The 20,661-nt window shown below is 44.9% G+C and overlaps 1 protein-coding gene and 1 long non-coding RNA gene across 14 annotated transcripts in view; both read left to right on the forward strand.

Moving 5' to 3' along the window:
- The first annotated feature begins 701 nt into the window (after positions 1-701).
- Positions 702-3,576, forward strand: LOC129526342 (uncharacterized). The gene is made up of 2 exons (XR_008671012.1): positions 702-1,136; positions 1,230-3,576. It is a non-coding gene; the product is annotated as an uncharacterized lncRNA (long non-coding RNA).
- A 14,950-nt stretch (positions 3,577-18,526) lies between these two features.
- Positions 18,527-20,661, forward strand: part of TFDP1 (transcription factor Dp-1) — a 58,558-nt gene continuing 56,423 nt past the window's right edge. For 2 of the 13 annotated variants that reach the window (XM_031007272.3, XM_055360270.1), the window contains exons 1-2: positions 18,527-18,728; positions 19,771-19,846. In XM_031007272.3, the coding sequence (XP_030863132.2) occupies positions 19,835-19,846 (12 nt within the window). In that variant the 5' untranslated portion in view covers positions 18,527-18,728; positions 19,771-19,834. Of the gene's footprint in view, positions 18,887-19,036; positions 19,148-19,200; positions 19,426-19,582; positions 19,676-19,770; positions 19,847-20,661 lie in introns of those variants that run through there. The other 11 variants (XM_031007273.3, XM_063697604.1, XM_031007274.3 and 8 more) reach the window with 9 other exon arrangements.

Here is a 20,661-nt window from a genome sequence, read left to right on the forward strand (position 1 = left end):
AGAGCCTCCCCTCGGACCCGCAGAGCCTCCCCTCGGACACGCAGAGCCTCCCCTCAGACGCGCAGACCCTCCCCTCAGACACGCAGACCCTCCCCTCGGACCCGCAGAGCCTCCCCTCGGACACGCAGAGCCTCCCCTCGGACGCACAGAGCCTCCCCTCGGACCCGCAGAGCCTCCCCTCGGACCCGCAGAGCCTCCCCTCGGACCCGCAGAGCCTCCCCTCGGACCCGCAGACCCTCCCCTCGGACACACAGACCCTCCCCTCGGACCCGCAGAGCCTCCCCTCGGACCCGCAGAGCCTCCCCTCGGACCCGCAGAGCCTCCTCTCGGACCCTCCAACCCTTCCCTCAGATCCTCAGACCCTCTTCTCAGACCCTCAGTCTGTCCTCTCAGACCCTCCTCTCAGACGCACAGACCCTCTGACCCTCCCCTCAGACCCTCAGACCGTCCCCTCATACTTCCCCCCCAGACCCTCATACTCAGGTGGGCAGAGCTTCTGCCAGTGTAGATCATGGTGCCGTCTTCCCGCGCGGCACTGCTGTCGTCCTGGTCTTCCGAGGGCGTCTTTCTGTCCGTGGGTTTCCGGCAGGGCCCTCGCTTCTTCCGGTGCGCACTGCTCAGCCCTTCGCGGCTCGGGCCTGACTGAAAGCACCCATGGCCCTGAGCCTCGTGTGCGCTTGTCAGCAGAGCCTGTTTTGTCCTCAGTCTGTCTGGTCTGAGCTGGCGTGGACATTTGCTCTCTGGGTGCATCGCAGAGACCTGCAGGGCCCTGGCGCTCAGAAGCCAGCGTGAGGTTCTAGGTCTGGGGCCGGGGCGGGCGACAGCGGGGCTCGGAGCCACAGCCACAGCCCTGCCTGACGTAGGTAATTCACCCCTTTAATAATCAGAAGACGGAAAGAAGGAAAAGGTGCAGGCCAGAGGGAACCCGAATTCCCTGTTGAGTGCGACTTTCTTTTTGAGGTCTGGTTTCTGGTCAGTGTCCCGAGGACATTATGCCATGCAGGGCGGTTCTGAATTGCCTGGGCCCAGCCTGGTGTTGCCACGGTCCCCACCCCACTCTGCAGCCCTGTCTGATCCTGACCCAGTTTTCTTGCCCACCCCTGAGGCTCAAACACTGTGATTTGAGCTCAGACAAGGTGAGTCCCAGGTTTTGAGTGAGAATGTTTCTTTTAAACGTTGGTTTGATAATTTTCTATAAAAGGCTGAACCCTGAATTGTTTCTTTTTCAGCCTGTACCAAAATGTCAAGTGGTCTCCTCCAGCGGTGCCTATCACCACCAGCCTGTGTCTCCCTGTGAAATATGGCCTGGTTCCATCATGGATTTATTTTCCTGCCTCCCAGTAGGACAGATCTCAGCTCTTTAGGCCGACAACCCCTGACAGCAACTCAGCCACCTCCTGCCCTCACCCTTGGAGCCCTGTCTACTGATGGCTCACTTGGAGCCTGGCTTGGGGTGACCTCTGTGCCAGGGTGTGCGGTCATTTCCCTGGATTCTTGTTAGAGTCCTCATCTGCCCAAGGAGATGATGACCCTGAGCTACTAAGAACAGGCTTCCTTCATGTCAGGACACAGAGACAAACATGTGCACCATGTAAGGGAAGGGAAGATGGTAAAGAGAAATTGGTGAACAAATGCCGCGGCCAGGCAGGTGGCACGAATGAGCTGAGTGTGGCATCAGAGGGGTGGGAACTTGGTGCCGCTCAGCCTTGGCAGGCAGCTGCTAAGTAGGAATGCACAAACACTGGCCAGATCATCTGATTTTTAAAAAGCCAGAAATATGGACTTCTGTATAAAATTTTGTGATTTTTAAATGTTGGCAATGTTCTTGCTTTTTTTCTTTTTAATCCTGGATAGGGTAAACCACCAGTTTCCAACTTCTGTACTAAAACATGTTCTCTAGATTTTTTTTTTTTTTTTTTTGAGACGGAGTCTCGCTCTGTCGCCCAGGCTGGAGTGCAGTGGTGCGATCGCGGCTCACTGCAAGCTCCGCCTCCTGGGTTGACGCCATTCTCCTGCCTCAGCCTCTGGAGTAGCTGGGACTACAGGCGCCCGCCACCACACCCAGCTAATTTTTTGTATTTTTAGTAGTGACGGGGTTTCACCGTGTTAGCCAGGATGGTCTCGATCTCCTGACCTCGTGATCCGCCTGCCTCAGCCTCCCAAAGTGCTGGGATTACAGGTGTGAGCCACTGTGCCTGGCCCCATGTTCTCTAGATTTTTAAAACTAAGATTTTGTTTTATATATTTATATGGAAATACAGAAAAATGCCCAGAAAAAGTGCCTATAATTTTCACTGTTAACAAAATTATATAAAGTAAGAAGTAAAAGTAGCTCTAAGATCCCCTTCACTTCTCCGGTTTGCTGATGTGTGGTAGAGGAGGGGCCATAGAGACGAAGGTCTGTATGCGGAGGTCAGGTGAGCCCTGGAAGTGGGCAGGATTTGGAAGGACTGACAATGAGGAGACCTTGCCCTCAGGTAGGAAGACAGGGTTGATCCTTATCTTTGTTTCAATGGCAGCTGCACTCTTGCATGCATGGTCCAGTTCTATCTCCCGTTTTATATGTCCATTGAACATAACAAATCCTAGTGTAACCACAGCCCTACCCAAGAACATGATGAGACACAACTCCCTAAGTTTTCCCCCCGAAAGTAACCAAAGAACTACTCTGACTTTGACACTTGTTATCCTTTCTAGCTTGTCTCTTTTCTTATATACATACATATATACACAAATATATATATATATATATATAAAATGCATACACGAGTTTTGTCTTTTTGTTTTTAAACTTTATAAGAAGGATATGATATATGTGGGTGTTAGGGACATTTTACTTCATTCATTCTCACTTGTTATCCTATTGTGGGAATACTCCTCACTTTGCTTATCTGGTGTCCTATAGTTGAACATTTGAGCTGCCTTCTACTTTTTTGTTAGCGTAAACATTGATGCTGAGCGTGATCCCTGGGACAGGTCCTGAATGTGGAATTGTTGGGTAGCAGGGTGTGCAAATATTCAACCTAATAGGATTGTGCCAAATTATTTCCAAAAGTGGCTGTATCAACTCACACTCCTACTGGCCATGTGTAAGAGATGTAATTGGCCCACAGCCTTCCCAGTATTTGCTATTGTCAGACTTCTTAAAGTTTGCCTGTCATATGGGCATAAAATGATTTCTGATTGTGGTCTTGATCTGTAGCTCCCTGATAATTAATGAGACCAAGAATCTTTTCATGTGTATACATATTGGCCCATCGACAACACTGACTCTTCTGAGCCGTGAACAGCATATACCTTTATGTATTTAGTTCTTCTGTCTTTCAGTTGTATTTTATAGTATTGTGTTGTATGCATTTTTCATTAGAGTTGCTCCTTGTATTTCATATTTTGTTCTATTGTTAAATCGGATATTGGTTTGATTTCTTTTGGATTGGTTTCTTACTGTTTATTGCTGTATTGTATATGTATAGAAAGGTGCAAATATCACAAGTTTACAGCTTGATGAATTTTCATTGGACTTACCTGTTTAACCTAGACCCAGATGAATAAAACACAGCTTCCCCAGCACCCTAAGACCCCCTGTGTTCTCTTCCATTTATTTCCACTCCTACTCCCACCTTCCAACCAGCAGCCTCTGTCCCAACTAGATTCATTTTGCTTGTTTGGTACTTTATAATCATGGATCCACACAAAATGTAGTCTTTTGTGTCTTGCTACTCTTGCTCAAAACAGTATTTATGAGGAACTTTACCCCATTACTGCCTGTAGTTGTGGACAGTTCATTCCATTGTGTGATTCTATCGGAATTTGTCCTGTTGTCAGGGAGCACTGTGACAGGTCCCAGTTTGGAACAATTACACACAGTGCTGCCTATAGACACTCTAGAAGATGTCTTTTGATAGACAAATGCATTGATTTCTCTTGGATATATTCCTGGGAGTGGAATTGCTGGACCATGGAGTAGTTGTATGTTTGACTTCATTAGGGAATGTAAGTCCGTTTTTCAAAAGAATTTTAACATTTAACACTCCCACCACCAATATATGACAGTTCCACTTGTGTCACGTTCTTTGCCAACACTTGATGTTGTCAATCCCTTACCTTTTAGCCATTCAGATAGGTATGAAATGGTATTTGCCTATGTTTTTAATTTGCATTTTCTGATTACTAAAGAGGCTGAGAACATTTTCACATGTTTCTTGGCCATTTGGATTTCTTCTTTACTATAGCTCAAGTCTTTTTGACAATCTTATAACTGAGTTATTTTTATTTATTAACTTGTAGTTGTTCTTAATTGTTCTGGATATTTCTTTGTTAGATATTTGTGTTGTAAATATTTCCCTAGTCTATTAATATTTTTTAAACTTGCTTTTGATGAGCAAGAGTTTTAAATCTTGAAAAAGTCCAAGTTATACATTTTTTATTTTATACTTGGTGCTATTTTTGCTCTGTTTAAAAAATTCTTGCATATCCTAAGGTCCCGTTTTCTTCAAAATATCTAATTTTTGCTTTCATAAAGCTAAAATTAATGTAATGTCATACAGGTTAATTTGGGGGGTTTGGTGTGAGGTAGAGATCAAAGTTCATTTTTTTTCCATATGAGATCCAGCTGATCCAGCACCATTTATTGAAAAGACTTTTCTTTTCCCATGAATGGTATTGATGCCTTTGTTGAAAATGAAGTAAATATAATATGTGAGTCTATTTTGGGATTTTCTATTCTGTGTCATTGGTCTCTTTAGCTATATTTATTTATCTGTATGCCATCACTACACTGTCTTAATGTGGCATTGAAATCTGGTAGTATAAATCCTTCAACATTATTGTTCTTCAAGATTGTCTTGGAATTACTAGGTCTGTTGATATTCTACATAAAATTTCAAGTTGGGTTGTCACTGGAAGATCCCACACTACTTGTTGATTAAACAACACACTTGTAGATAAGACATGGGCCTGAGTAGAATTTCAAGAGAAATTTAAAAATCTTTCATTGACCTAAATGAAAATGAAAATACAACTTATCAAAATTTGTGGGGTGCAGCAAAAGCCCTGCTTAAAGGAGAACTTATGGCATTGACTGCATATATTAGAAAAGGATATCTAAAATCAATGGTCTAAGCCTCCACTTTAGTGAACTAGAAAAATATGAGCAAATTAAATTCAAAGTAAGCAGAAGAAAAGAAATAATAAGAATTAGAGCAGAAACCAATGAAATGAAAACAGGAAGACAATAGCAAAAAGCAATAAAACCGAAAGATGGTTTTTTGAAAAGATTAATAAAATCCATAAACTTCTAGCCAGGCTAAGGAAAAAACAGAGAAGACAGAAATTGCCAATATCCAAAATGAAAGAGGGGCCATTAGACGTCATATAGAACTCACGGACATTAAAGGGGTAATAAAGGCATATGACGAACAACTCTGTGCCTGCAAATTTGGTATCCTAGATGAAATGAACCAATTCCTTGGAAGACACAATCTGCCAAAACTCACACACAAATAGACAATTTAAATAGACCTAAATCTATTAAAGAAATTGAATCAATAATGAATAACAGAAAGCACCAGGCTCAGATAGGTTCAGTGGTAAATTTTACTAAACATTTAAGGAATAAATTATACCACTTCTCTACAATCTTTTCCAGAAGACAAAAGCAGAGGAATATGTTTTAATTTATTCTGTGAGGCCAGCATTAACATAATACCAAAACTAGACAAAGACATTACAAGAAAAGAAAACTACAGACTCGTCTCTCTTATGAACATAGATGCAACAGTCTTCAATAAAATACTAGCAAATCAGACTGGGTGTGGTGGCTTGTGCCTGTAATCCCAGCATTTTGGGAGGCCGAGACAGGTGGATCACTTGAGGTCAGGTGTTTGAGACCGGCCTGGCCAATGTGGTGAAACCCTATTTCTACTAAAAATACAAAAATTAGCCAGGCGTGGTGGTGGGCACCTGTAATCCCAGCTACTTGGGAGAGTGAGGCAGGAGAATCACTTGAACCCAGGAGGCAGATATTGCAGTGAGCCAAGATTGCACCATTGCACTCTAGCCTGGGAGACAAGAGTGAAACACTGTCTCAAAAACAAAACAAAACAAAACAAACAAACAAAAATACAAAAAAAAAAACTAGCAAATCAAATCCAGCAATGTATAAAAATAATTATATACCATGAACAAGTGGAATTTATAACCATGACCAAGTGGTATCTATCCAGGTCTGCAAGATTGGTTCAACATTTAAAAATCAATTCGCACAATCACATTACATTAGGAGAAAAATCACACGATCATATCAATAGATGTAGAAAAAGCATCTGACAAAATCCAACAGTTGTTTATGATTTAGAAAAAAAAAACTCAGTAAACTAAGAATAGAGGGGGAACTTCTTCACTTGGTAAAGATATCTACAGAAAACCTACAGCTAACATCACACATAATATTTAGAAACTAGATCTTTCCTGCTAAGATCAGGATCAAGGCAAGGATGTTCCTTCTCACCAATCCTTTTCAACATTGTACTAGAAGTTCTAGCAAGTCCAAGAAGACAATAAAAGGAAATAAAATGTATACAGATTGGGAAGGAGAAAACAAAGCTTTCTTAGTTACCAGACTGCCTGATTGTATATGTAGAAAATCCAAAAGAATTGTCAAAAACTCCTGAAACTAATAAGCAATTATAGCAAGATTGTAGGATATAACAAAAATAAATTGCTTTTCTATATGCCAGTAAAAAACAAGTGGAACTTCAAATTTAAAACACACTACTATCTACAGTAACACTAAAAAAGAATGAAGTACTTAGGTTTAAATCTAACAAAATACATACAAGATCTTTATGAGGAAAACCACAAAACTCTGGTGAAAGAACTCAAAGAAAAGCTACATAAATGAGAGACATCCCATGTTCATGGATAGAAAGACTTAATATTTTCCGAATGTCAGTTCTTCCCAACTTCATCTCTAGTATAGATTGAATGCAATCAATCTGTAAACTCAACAGTAAGAAAATGAACAATTTGATTAAGAAATGGGCAACTGGGCCCGGTGGCTCACGCCTATAATCCCAGCACTTTGGGAGGCTGAGGTGGGCGGATCACAAGGTCAAGAGATCAAGACCATCCTGGCCAACATGGTGAAACCCCATCTCTACGAAAAATACAAAAATTAGCTGGGCATGGTGGTGCACGCCTGTAGTCCCAGCTACTTGGGAGGCTGAGACAGGAGAATCACTTGAACCTGAGAGGTGGAGATTGCAGTGAGCCAAGATCCTGATCTTGCCACTGCATTCCAGCCTGGTGACACAGTGAGACTCCATCTCAAAAAAAAAAAAGAAAAAAGAAAAAAAAAAAGAGAAAGAAATGGGCAAACCAGCATGGTGGCTCATGCCTGTAACCTCAGCACTTTGGGAGGCCGAGGCAGGCAGATCACCTGAGGTTGGGAGTTTGAGACCAGCCTGTCCTGGTAAAACTCCATCTCTACTGAAAATTCAAAAATTAGCTGGGTGTGGTGGCATGCACCTATACTCGGGAGTCTGAGGCAGGAGAATCACTTGAATCTAGGAGGCAGAGGTTGCAGTGAGCTGAGATTGTGCCACTGCATTCCAGCCTGGGCAACAGAGCAAGACTCCATCTTAAAAAAAAAATGAAAGAAATGGGCAAAATACCTGAACAGACACCTCACCAAAGAAGCTATACAGATGGCAAAGAAGATGAGCATATGACAAGATGCTTCATATCATATGTCATCAGGGAAGTACTAATTAAAACAGCAATGAGATACCACCACACGCCTATTAGACTGGCAAACAACCAAGTTGCTGACACCACCAAACGCTGGTAATGATGTGAATCAGCAGGAACTGTCATTCATTGCTGGTGAGAATATAAAATAGCATAACCACTTTGGAAGACAGTTTGGAGTTTCTGACAAAACTAACAGCTGGGCACGGTGGCTCATGCCTGTAATCCCAGCACTTTGGGAGGCCGAGGCAGGTGGATTACCTGAGGTCAGGAGTTCAAGACCAGCCTGATCTACATGGAGAAACCCTGTCTCTACTAAAATACAAAAAAATTAGCCAGGCGTGGTGGCGCATGCCTATAATCCCAGCTACTTGAGAGGCTGAGGCAGGAGAATCACTTGAACCCGGGAGGCGGAGGTTGCGATGAGCCGAGATTGCGCCATTGCACTCCGGCCTGGGCAACAAGAGTGAAACTCCGTCCCAAAAAATAAAAAATAAAAAAATAAACAAAACTAAACATACACTTACCATGTGATCCAGCAATTGTGCTCCTTGGTATTTACCAAAATGAGTCAAAAACTTATGTCCGCACAAAATTCTACACATGGATGTTTATAGCAGCTTTATTTATAATCGCCAAAAGTTGGAAGCAACCAAGATGTCCTTCAATAAGTGAGTGGATAAACAAACTGTGATACATCCAGATAACCGAATATTATTCGGTACTAAAAAGAAATGAGCTATCAGGCTATGGAAACACATGGAGAAACTTTAAGTGCATATTACTAAGTAAAAGAAGCCAATCTGCTGGGGGCAGTGGCTCATACCTGTAATCCTAGCACTTTGGGAGGCCAAGGCAGGTGGATCACCTGAGGTCAGGAGTTTGAGACCAGCCTGGCCAACATGGTGAAACCCCGTCTCTACTAAAAATACAAAAATTAGCCAACGTGGTGGCACGCACCTGAAATCCCAGCTATTCAGGAGGCTGAGACAGGAGGCTAACTTGAACCCAGGAGATGGAGGTTGCAGTGAGCTGAGATTGCGCCACTGCACCCCAGCCTGGGTGACAGAGTGAGACTCTGTCTTAAAAAAAAAAAAAAAAAAAAAAAAAAGAAGAAGATAATCTAAAAAGGTTACAACTATATGATTCCAACTCTATGACATTCTAGAAAAGGCAAAACAATGGAGACAGTTAAAAGATCAGTGGTTGCCAGGAATTAGAAGGGAGGGAGGGATAAAATGACAGAGCACAGAAGATTTTTAGGGCAGTGCAACTATTTTCCATGATACTATAATTGTGGATACATGTCATTATACATTCGTCTAAACCATAGAATGTACAACACCAAGAATGAACTCTAATGTAAACTATGAACTATGGATGATGATGATGTGTCAGTGTAGGTTAATTGATTGTAACAAATGCACCACTCTGGAAGGATGTTGAGGAGTCTGTGGGTAGGGGGAGAGAAAGAAGAAGGTATGTAAGGACTCTCTGTACTTTCTGCTCAGTTTTGCTGTGAACTTAATAATGCTCTTAATAAAGTCCGTTTTTTGAAAAATTAGTTGTCAACTTCTACTGAAAAAAAATTTAAAAAGCTGAGATTCTGATTGGGATTGCATTGGATCCATAGGTTAGTTTGGGGAGAAGGGCTATCTTAACACTATTGCGTCTTCTAATCCACAAATATGTTGTATCTCCAATATTTTTGGTCTACTTTAGATTTGTAAAGCAATATTTTGTATTTTTTCAAAATAACGTTTACACATCTAAATTAATTCCTAATTAGTTGCTATTTTTCATGCCATCATAAATATTCTTAAATGACATGAAAATATTTTTAAAATATATTGTCCAATAGTTTGCTGGTATATAGAAATGTAAGTGATGTTATTTTGCATTGAACTTGTATTTAGAGAGTCTTGTAACTTTACTGATTAACTTTAATTGAGTCCTTGGTGCTCCAGATCTGCAATCATCATCTGAGAATAAAAAGAATTTTACCTCTTCCTATTCAATATTTGTGCCTTTTTATTTCTTTTTCTTGTCTTGTTGCACTGGTTAGGACTTTCTGTTTCATTTGAATAGAAATGGGATTTTTCTCTTAATTATATTGCGAATTTCAAAACACAGAGAGATTGAACAAATAGTAAAATACACAATCATACATTAAGCAGTTTTTAAAAATCATTTTGCCATATTCGTTCTCTCTCCTCCCCTTTTGTCTCTCTCTCCCATATGAAAGTACATACACAAAAATACACACTTTTGTCTGAACCACTTACAAATAAATAGTCAAAATAATGACACTTAGTATCTAAATTCATCACTGTGCGCCTTTTCTAAGAATAAAAATAATCTCCCAAACTACCAAAATGCCATTATCACATTTAGCAAAATAATAATTTTTTCCTTCTTTTACCTAATATTTGGACTATGTAAGGTCTTTCCCCATTGTCCTCAAAATATCCTTTATAGCTTTTTTAGAAATAGTTTTATTGAGATAAAATTTACATACCATGCAATTCACCCACTTACAGTACATGATGGTATCTTTGTATATTATTAATTTTTTTAAATTAAATTAATAATTTAAAAATTCAGAACCAGTTCACTGTTCTGAACTGGGGTATATTAATAATTTTTTAAAACTATGGTATATATATATATGTGTGTGTGTGTATGTATATCTTGCCATTTTAATCATTTCAAGTGTAAAATTCAGTGGTATTAATTACATTCACAGTGTTACTAATTACTTCCAACATTTTTCATCACCCCTAACAGTGCTTTGTAATCATTGAGGAGTAACCACCTACCCACAGTCACTGGTAACTGCTAATTTACTTTTTGTCTCTATGAATTTACCTATTCTGGATATTTCGTATAAGTGGAATCACACCATATTTGTCCTTTTGTGTCTGGCTTACTTTACTTAGCATGATGTTTTAATGGTTCACCCATGTTACAGCATATATCAGAATTTCATTCCCTTATATGGCTGAATAATAATCCATTACTTGTACATGCTATGTTTTGTTTATCCATTTGTCTGTTGATGGGCACTTAGGGTCTTTCCATCTTTTGACTATTGTGATTAATGCTGCAGTGAACATTGGCATACCATGTCAAACATACATGCTTGTGTGTGTATATGTGTATATATAGTTGTTCCTTAGTATCCATGAGGGATTGGTTCCAGGATCCTCTGTGATACCAAAATCCATGGATGCTAAAGTCCCTTTTTTAAAATGGCATAGTATTTGCATATAACCCAAACACACCCTCCTGTGTATTTTAAATCATCTGTAGATTACTTATAATACATAATGTAATGTAAATGCTATAAAAATAGTTATTAGACTGTATTTAGGGAATAATGACAAGAAGAAAAAGTCTGTACATGTTCAGTACAGATGCAACCTTTGTAGGTCTAAATAAATTTTTAATACAAGGTTGGTTGAATCCATGGATGTGGAATCCACAGATACAAAGGGCCGACTGCATATTGTTCTATTAATGTGATGTGTTACATTGATTATCTTATGTTGAACCATCTTTGCATTCGTGGAATAAATCTCACTTGGTCATTGTGTGTAACAAGATGAAAGATACAAGTCTACAAATCCAAGAAGTTCATGAACTTCAGGTAGGATAAACTCAAAGAAACCCACACCAAGATACATAATCAAACTCAAAAGACAAAGAGAATTTTGAAAACAGCAGGCGAAGTGATTTGTCACTTATAATGGATTTTTAGTAAGATTAATAGCCAATTTCTCATTAGAAATCATGGAAGCCCACTGCCTAGTGGAATGATACATTTAAAGTGAAGGGGAAAAAAAAACCAAACACTGCAAAAAAAGCCAAACCCTGCCAATCTGTAAATTCTATAGCTGGAAAAACTACCCTTCAAAAACGAGGGAAATATTAAGACATCCCCCAGAAAAACAAAAGCTGAGGAGTTCATTACCACTAGACCTGCCCTGCAGGAAATGCTAAAGGACAGATCCTTCAAGGTTGAAATGGAAGGACACCAGATAGTAACTATATGAAGAAATAAATATCTTTGGTAAATACATGGTAAGTACATGGGCAAGTAGAAAAGCCACTATTATTATATTTTTGGTTTATAACTCCACTCTTTTATTTCCTACATGATTTAAAAGACAAATACATAAAAATAATTTTAAATCTATGTTACTGGGCAGAAAATGTATAAAGATGTAAATGGATTAAACTCCTCAGTCAAAAGTTATAGACTGGCAAAATGAATTAAAAAACACATTTTATATGCTGTCCACAAAAGACTCACTTTAGATCTAAGGACACTCATAGGTTGAAAGTGAAAGGATAAAACAAGATATTCATGCAAATAGTAATCAAAAGAGAGGAAGAGTGGCTATATTAATATCAGCATATATTTTGAGTCAAAAACTCATGAGTAACAAAGAAGGATATATATAAAAGAGACAACTTTTGAAAAGGTCAATTCACCAAGAAGATACAACAATCATAAATATATATGTACTAAATATCAGGGCTTCTAAATATACAAAGCAAACATTGACAGAATTTAAGGGAGAAACAGACAACTCTATAATAATAGTAGGAGACTTCAGTGCCCAACTATAGATGTTGGATAGAACAACCAGACAGGAGATCAATAAAAAAAAAAGGACTTAAACAACACTATAGAGCACCTGGACCTAACAGGCATACATAGAACATGCCACTAACAAACGGAAGGATACAATTTTTTCTCAAGTGCACCTGGAACATTCTCCAGGGTATGGTCCCTGGAGACATTTCCTATACCTTGTGAGATAGCAGTGCATTAAAGAATAAGTCTTACTTGGAGTTTATTTATTGCCATGCTTCCTAGTTACTCATCAACCCAGTAAGCAGGTCAATCCATTGAAGAATTTTTTAAGCAAGAAGCAGCATGACCTAATTTATTTATTTCTCTCTCTCCCTCCTTTCTTTCCTCCCTTCCTTCCTTCCCTCCTTCCTTCCTTCCTTCCCTCCCTCCCTCCTTCCTTCCTTCTTTCCTTCCTTTCTCTCTCTCTTTCTCTTTCTTTCCTCTCTCCCTCCCTTTCTTCCTTCCAAGTCCCACTGTGTCACTCAGGCTAGAGTGCAGTGGTGTGATCACTGGTCTCAAACAATCCTCCTGCCTCAGTCTTCCAAGTACCTGGGACTACAAGTATGTGCCACCACACTTGGCTAATTTTTTTTTTTTTTGAGATGGGGTCTCGTTCTGTTGCCCAGGCTGGAGTGCAGTGGTATGATCTCGGCTCACTGCAAGCTCTGCCTCCTGGGTTCATGCCATTCTCCTGCTTCAGCCTCCCCAGTAGCTGGGACTACCCAGAGTTGTGTCTGGCACTTAGCCCACCACCATGCCTGGCTAATTTTTTTTGTATTTTTAGTAGAGATGGGGTTTCACCATGTTAGCCAAGATGGTCTAGATCTCCTGACCTCGTGATCCGCCTGCCTTGGCCTCCCAAAGTGCTGGGATTACAGGCATGAGCCACCGCGCCTGGCCCACGCTTAGCTAATTTTTAAAAATTTTTTTGTAGAGACAAAGTCTTGCTACATTACCCAGCCTGGTCTCAGACTCTTGGCCTCAAGCAATCTTCTCGCCTTGGCCTTCCAAAGTCCTGGGATTACAGGCATGAGCCACCATGCCCGGCCTAATCTCCAATTTTAAAATATCACTCTGCTGAATAGATAACAGATTAGATTATACAAGATTGGATGAAGGGAGTGATTTTTATAGTCCTCAATGGAGAGGATGCTATCTTGGCCAGGGTTGTAGCAGAGGAGGTGGAAAAACAGAGGAATTAAAGACATGTCAAGTTGGTAAGTGGTTGGAGTGAGGGCAAATGAAGTATTTGGCTTCTAGGTTTCTGTATGAATGACTGGGTGGATGTCTTAGTCTGTTTGGGCTGCTTATAAACCACTGAAATTTATGTCTGATGAGGGTCTTGCTTGCTGGTTCATGGACAGCCATCTTTCTGCAGCATTCTCACATACTGGAAGGGGCACAATGGTTCTTCTTGAGCCTCTTTTATCAGGCTTGCGCATTGCAGGCTGTTGCCCTCCAGGCAGCTCCTCGTGTTTAGAAAATGCACCTAAACACGGTGGGAGGCAGGTGCCCCCTGCCCCCTCCCACCGTTGAAGATGCACTATTACTTTGCTGCCATCCAGAGTGGGAAAGCTAGGGGCTGGAGGACGCACAGCCCTTGGAAAGCTCCCAGGCAGGACGTGAGTCTGGAGCACAGGGCTCTGATGAGATCTGGCGCAGAGTCATTCTAGCATCTGTTCAGTGTCCTGGTTCTGTCTGGACTGGCTGCTTGGTTCTTGCTTGCATTGCTTTTTTTTTTTTTTTAATCCTTTTGAGAGGGAGTCTTGCTCTGTCACCCAGGCTAGAGTGCAGTGGCACGATCTCGGCTCACTGCAACCTCCACCTCCCAGGTTCAAACAATTCTCTTGCCTTAATCTCCCGAATAGCTGGGATTACAGGTGCCTACCACCAGGCCCAGCTAATTTTTTTTGTATTTTTAGTAGAGACAGGGTTTCACCATGTTGGCCAGCTGGTCTCGAAAAGAGACCTTGTCTCTCAAAGTGCTGAGATTACAGGTGTGTGCCACTGCACCCGGCCTGCTGCGTTGTTTCTGAGCTAGCACCTTGATTAGTACTGATCCTGCAGTGGCCTGCTTTTAGCTCATGCTGGCCATGGTTTGTTTGCACCAGGACCCTTGGTTCTTCATCTTCTGACTGATGTCCTATCTCAGATGTCTTTCTCCAACCGATCCTCCTCACCTCTCTGAAACATGAGTCTCTCTTCGTCAATTGGAAGAAACTGCCAATTGTCTCCCAATATCTGTTCTCCACATTATTCTTTTGTAGATCTTTAAATGCTTAGGCAGTCATATGGCCCAGGGTAATGACTCTATTTCCTGCATCTTCTAGGTCAGTGTGGCCACGAACCAAGTTCTGGATAATGGGACAAACTGCTAAGAGCATTTTCCAAAACTGATCTGTTTCTGTTTGTGCACACACACACACACTCTCAGACACACCTGTGTACTCAGCTGGTCATAGTCTCTCAATTGTCACCTTCTCCATGAAGTGTTGCCAACTGTGTGCAGGGAGAAATCATTGTTCTGTGCTTCCATACCCCCCTTCCCAATCGTGAATATGAGCTTGTCCCACCAGGTCACATCCATTATAATTGCAGGTGCATCTGTCTCTCCAGTTTGACTCTGGGCAGTCTCTTATTAATCTGCGTAATATCAGCACCCAGAGTTGTGTCTGGCACTTAGTAGGAGCTCAGAAATGCTTGTGGAGGGAGGAATGCAGGGAAAGCAAGGGTTTCGAAACTGTGGTTTCGTCTTCTTATTAACAAACTATATTTTTATCCACGTATTTCTCAGTTAAAGGAACTTGCCCATCACGGAGGCTAAGATCACTTATCCACAGTGATGTGGTGCCCCATCATCTCAGCATTGGTGTCCAGTGGATGCTAAGATCCTTCTGTGAATCCGTAAGAGGAGTGGGCAGGCAGCACAAAAATGCCCAAAGGCACTCAATTGCATGTGAGGCCACATTTCTCAAACAAAATTACTCTGTAGGCTCCTGGTGCTGCCTTCACCTTGGGCTGATGACAAATGGGTGCTATGGGGAAAGGAGATGACGCCAGGAGAACATAGATCTTTCAACCTGAAATCATGGGACTCCACAGAACATCACCTGACATCATCTTAGCCAGAGTGAAGCAAGCCGCAGGGCAGGCACACTTCAGGAGAATCTCGGAGTCAATGGCCAAGGTACCAAGGGGTCTCTCATCACAAAAGCCAGAAAAGAATCCAGATCAAAGCAAGGGAACATGTCTAAGGAGTAGGCAAAATTGGTCGATTCGGGTAAATTCAACTTTTATAAATCTGGTGATATGATCCTCTAGAATTTGTCAGATCCAAGGGGTGATTTTGAAAGAACTGTGGTTTCAGACTATAAATGAATGTGACAGTCTTTAAGACAGAAATAATATTATAGCATGCTAATGTGGCAGGATCACAACTGACCTTCCTTCCAAGAGGGAGAACTTGGGATTTGACCGGGAATTTTAAAAAGGAGCAATAACGCAGTAAGAGAGAGACAAAAATGTCTTTGTGTCTGGGGGTGGTGGGGGGACTTAGGAGTGTTGATCTGTGAGAGCAAAGGAGAGCCTCACGAGACAGACCTGGAGGTTGGGAAAGCGCACAGATTTTCCTGTGTTTTATGATACACTCAAATACACAGAGCAAAGTTTTCTAGAGATGCCTTTATTGACATTTTACTAAAGATCAAGAAAATGCCATTTACGCATATCCAGGAATATTATTTTTTAACTTTCCCCATAAATTCCATGAGTCCCTGCCTCCTGCTTGTCCTCCCACTGAAGGACTCTTGCCATAGTGATGGAAGAAGGCAGAAAATAGGAGATGGTTGGAGAAAAGACCAATGTCATCGAGGAGGGAAACAAAAGACAATCTGGATATGTAATCAGCAGATTTAGAATTAAAACAGGGTTAGAAAATTCTCTCTCTCTGAAAGAGAGGACAGTTTAATGGGGGTGTGGAATTGGTGGGGAGAGTTTGCACCATGCCTGGAGACTCTGGAGCAGACACACACACAGCTTTTGCAAGATGAAGACTTTTCCTGGGAAGGACACGTTCACTTCTAGTAAAACACAGCACAGGCCGTTTCCATGTAATATTTGGGACGGTAGCTGAATCTGGTGCCCACATGCACAAAACAAGACAGTATCTGGCCCCAACCATAGGGCTGAACCCAGCCTCTGGCATGTGGTGCAAGTCAACACCTGAACGAGTGCATCATTCAAAGAACCCTATCTCCTAAACAGCCCAGGCTCCAGAGATACAGGGAGGCCAAAGGCTTAGATAAATTCCGAGGGTTATGGGCTTATTTAGGAAGTTTGCATTTCAGCAACCCAATCGAGAGACTGCAAGGCAAGGCAGTGGCTAAAAATATTTGGATCATCAACCAAAATTTTAGAGGGAATTCTGTTAACTTTTGTTAAGAGAAACGAGGGCTTTCTGTGGAACATGTGGCTATGGAGAGGAAAAAGGGAGTAACTTTTTGCCCTTTTCCTAAGCCACACAGAGCCCCGTGAGCATTCATTGCTGCAGTGCCTCGTGCGCGTTCGGAGTATCTCAGTACAGTGATTTTTGTGCAGAAACTTCTTTGAATAATATTAGTTATCAACCATATAAACATTGTTGAATTATCAGAATCCTGAATTTGTGGGGAAGATGTTTAAGACCCCAATTTTGGACCCTACGTGTGTATCCTCCTAACTGGAGCCCCCAGGTCTCAGGGAGAAGTCCCCAGAGGCCGGGAGGGTGTCACTGTTGCCATCAGGGCTCAAATACTGAAATTTAGGAACACATAAAGAATCCCTGTGAAACAGAAGGAACGGACCTAGGAAGATAGGGCCATTTGAGGAACATCAGTGTTCTCTAAGTATCTATTTGTGTGAACCAGCTCGCAGAAAGTGAGCATTTCTGGTAGTCTTCAAAGAAGAAACAGGTGCTAACTTGTAAGCAGTTTAAGCCAAGTGACCAGAGCTTTAGGGGGTGCGGCCTTGCCTGAGGGGCAGGAGTGGCCAAAATCAGCATAAAACGTGCAAAGTGGGCTGTCATGTAATAATACACCGCACAGGCAGAGAGGCCTTTGGTCAGCTCCTCAAGTCCTCTGTAGATGTTCCTTACCCTCGGCGCGCACCAGCCTCTGCCGCCTGCTGTGGCCCTGAACTTCGGACTCTTCTCTGGCCTAGCCCGCCCTTGGCTGGGGTGCTCGGGCCTGGCCCTAGCGGCGGGGCCCTCCAGGGTGGATTAAGTCTCCAAGACTCCGGGACCACCAGGCTCACCATGCAATGAAACTGTTTCTGGAGTTTTCCTATCCCTGCTTTCCCTCCCGAGTCCCGGGCCAGGCTGCGTCCGGCGGGCACCGAGGACGCCCACAATTGCTGGGAATCTGGGCGGAGGCCCGTCGTGGGCTTGGAGGCCACCGGGTCCAGCAGAGGCAGAGGCCTCTGTGCCACGCACGCACACACACCTGCTCTCCTCCGTGTGTCCACATACACACGTCTATGCACACACCTGCTCTCCATACATGCACAGCCCCACACACAGTCGGCCCTTTATGTGCACACACACTCGTGCACACAAGCGGCCCCCTCTCCTCCGTGCATACAGGCGCGCACACAGCTGGCTCTCCTCTGTGAGCACACACACTCAAGCACACACCCGGCCCCGCTCTTCCAAGTGCACACACACTCCTGCACACACTAGTCCCTGCTCCCCCCCCCCCACTCGTGCACACAGCCGGCACTCTCTGCTCCCTGCACACACTCACACATCCTGACATACCCGGCCCCCTACCTGCTGCCCCATGTGCACACACACTAGTGCACACACTAGTCCCTGCTCCCCCACGTGCACACACACTCTTGCACACAGCCGGCCCCGCTCCCCCACGTGCACACACCAGCTCCCGCTCCCCCACATGCACACACACTCGTGCACCTAGCCGGCCCCGTTCCCCCATGTGCACACACACTCTTGCACACAGCCGGCCACCTCTCTCTCCGGACACACACAGTGACAGGCGCGCACAAACGCAGCCCCTTGGCCTGCAAGCGCACGCCGCGCGCGCGCACTGCCCGTCCCGGCGCAGGCCCCGGCTACATCTCCGCACGCGCACGCGCACACACGGACACGCGCGCACAGCCCCTCCCCGCTCTCCCAGGGCGCGCAGCACTGGCGGGAGGAGCGGGAGACCGAGGAGCAGCAGAAGAGGAGGAGGAGGGCGCCGAAGGCGCGAAAAGGCGCGCAGGCGCGCTGCGCGGAGCGGGCCCGCCGCCGCCCACGTCACCGCGCCGCGCGCACGTCACGCCGGCCCGACGCTCGGCCAGGGTGAGCCCCGCGTCCCGGCGCCGCTCGGCCCAGGGCAGGGACCCCGCCACGGCCGGGACCGCCCGGCCCGGCCCCCGCCCGCGCCTCTCCGCGCCGCCCCGCGCTCCGCACCGCGCCCTCTCTGCGTCCCCGCCCGCGCGGCCGGACCGGGCAGCCAGGTGCGGGTGGGCAGGGGATGCCGCGGGAGCCGCGGGCGGGAGCCGGGGGTGCGGGCGGGACCCCCGGCCACCCCATCCCTTGCCCCGGCCGCGTGTAGGCGCCGCGCGGCCCCGACCCGCGCCCTCCCGCGCCCTGCGCGCTCCTGCGCCTCGGGGACCCCGCGCGCTCGGCGCTGGTGGGGGCTCCCCAGGTGACCGCGGGGCGGGGGTCCCGGGCCCGGCCCTCCCGGCCGACAGCAGCGTCCGCGCCCCACGCTGCAGGTGGGGCCGGGGCCGGGGCCGGGGCTGGGGCCAGGGTCGGCCGGAGCGCGCAGGGCGGGGGAGGGGAGGCCGCCCCACGGCGGCCCGCGGGGACCCGGTTCCGGCGCGCGCGGGAGGCGCCTCGTGCGGAGGCGGCCCGAGGCCTAGTGACAGGCGCGCGGCGCGGACCCCGGAAGCCCACCTGTCAGAGTTACCGGTCAGCCGGGCGGGCGCCGCCGGGGTCTGGGGTGGACGCCGCGAGTCTGCACGTTGCGCCGGGACCCCGGGGCTGTGCCCAGGTGGGTGGTGGGGCACCCCCTTGCAGCGGCGGGATGGAGGCGCTGCGCCCTGGCTGCCGGGGCTCGGCCCCACCCTCGGCCGCTGGGCGGGCCGTCGGGGACCTGGGGGTCGTGGTGGTGACCCTGCGGGCCCGCGGGCCACTTTTCCGCAGGGGGCATTTCCGTCTGGCGAGGCGACTTAAAATCCTGAGTGTGGGAGTCGGTTTGGCCAGCTCCGCTCTCAGGATGGAGGGTGCCTTTGGGAAGGAAGGTCCGCGTTTCCTTTGAGATGTGTTATTTTTTAAACTTCGTTTTTCATTCTTATTTCTTGTTTTTCCTTACTTTTTTTTTTTTTTTTTTTACCAGAAAAATCATTTTTCTTCTCTGGGAAGGTGAACATTTGTAGCATTGATTTCCCGGATCTGGTAACATGGCAAAAGATGTAAGTATGTTTGCTTCATGCTGCACACGAATGTTTGCCTCGCACTAAATTCTTTGTAGTTCTTTGCCTTTATTTCAGAATGACAACACATAAGCTACAGTAGTGTTTATTTTCAGACTTTTAAAGCGTCTGAAGCGGGATGAAGGTGAAAGATGGAAGGATCTGATCTCTGAAGCTGCGGTCACCACCCACAAGTTGTGGCCTTGGATACCACACTGTGTAGTTGGGTGGTGATGGGGTGGTGCCTTCTGACTTTTTCCTTATCTTTACCGACTGTGTTAATTGATAATTTTAAATAAACGCCTTAATTAAATTGAGGTGGAGGGTGTTGCAGCACCGCAGCGAATCCTGCATTTCTTGGGGGGCTTCCACATGAGACGCTGGACGGGGGCCAGGCTCAGGGCTCAGGCTGTAGCCACCTGCTGGCACCTTTCTTCCTACAGAGGAAGTTAATTCCATTTGGGTGGACCAAGAGCTAAGCACTTGTTTTGGCCACTTTTTTTCTCAGAAGGATGAGATTTCCTGATTTATGAAATCTGGTAAAAAATGCTACTTAGCCTGCTTTGCAGTTGTCATGAAACTATAGAATATTTTGAAAATTTTTTAAAGCAAGAAATTTAGTCTATTTTATTGGTGTGCGGTTCTTTACCGTGCTTGGTTATGTCAGTCACTGAAACACCGGCTGGATTCTTTAGTGTTTCCCACCGCGCGTCGCTCTGTAACTGAGTGAAAGGGGCTTTTGATGTGTTTACCTACTTACCGCACAGAGTTGGAAAGAGTCCGCACATGCTGCCTCTGCCTGAGATACATCTGTA

This window comes from Gorilla gorilla, chromosome 14, assembly GCF_029281585.2.
Source record: "Gorilla gorilla gorilla isolate KB3781 chromosome 14, NHGRI_mGorGor1-v2.1_pri, whole genome shotgun sequence".
NCBI lineage: Eukaryota > Metazoa > Chordata > Mammalia > Primates > Hominidae > Gorilla > Gorilla gorilla.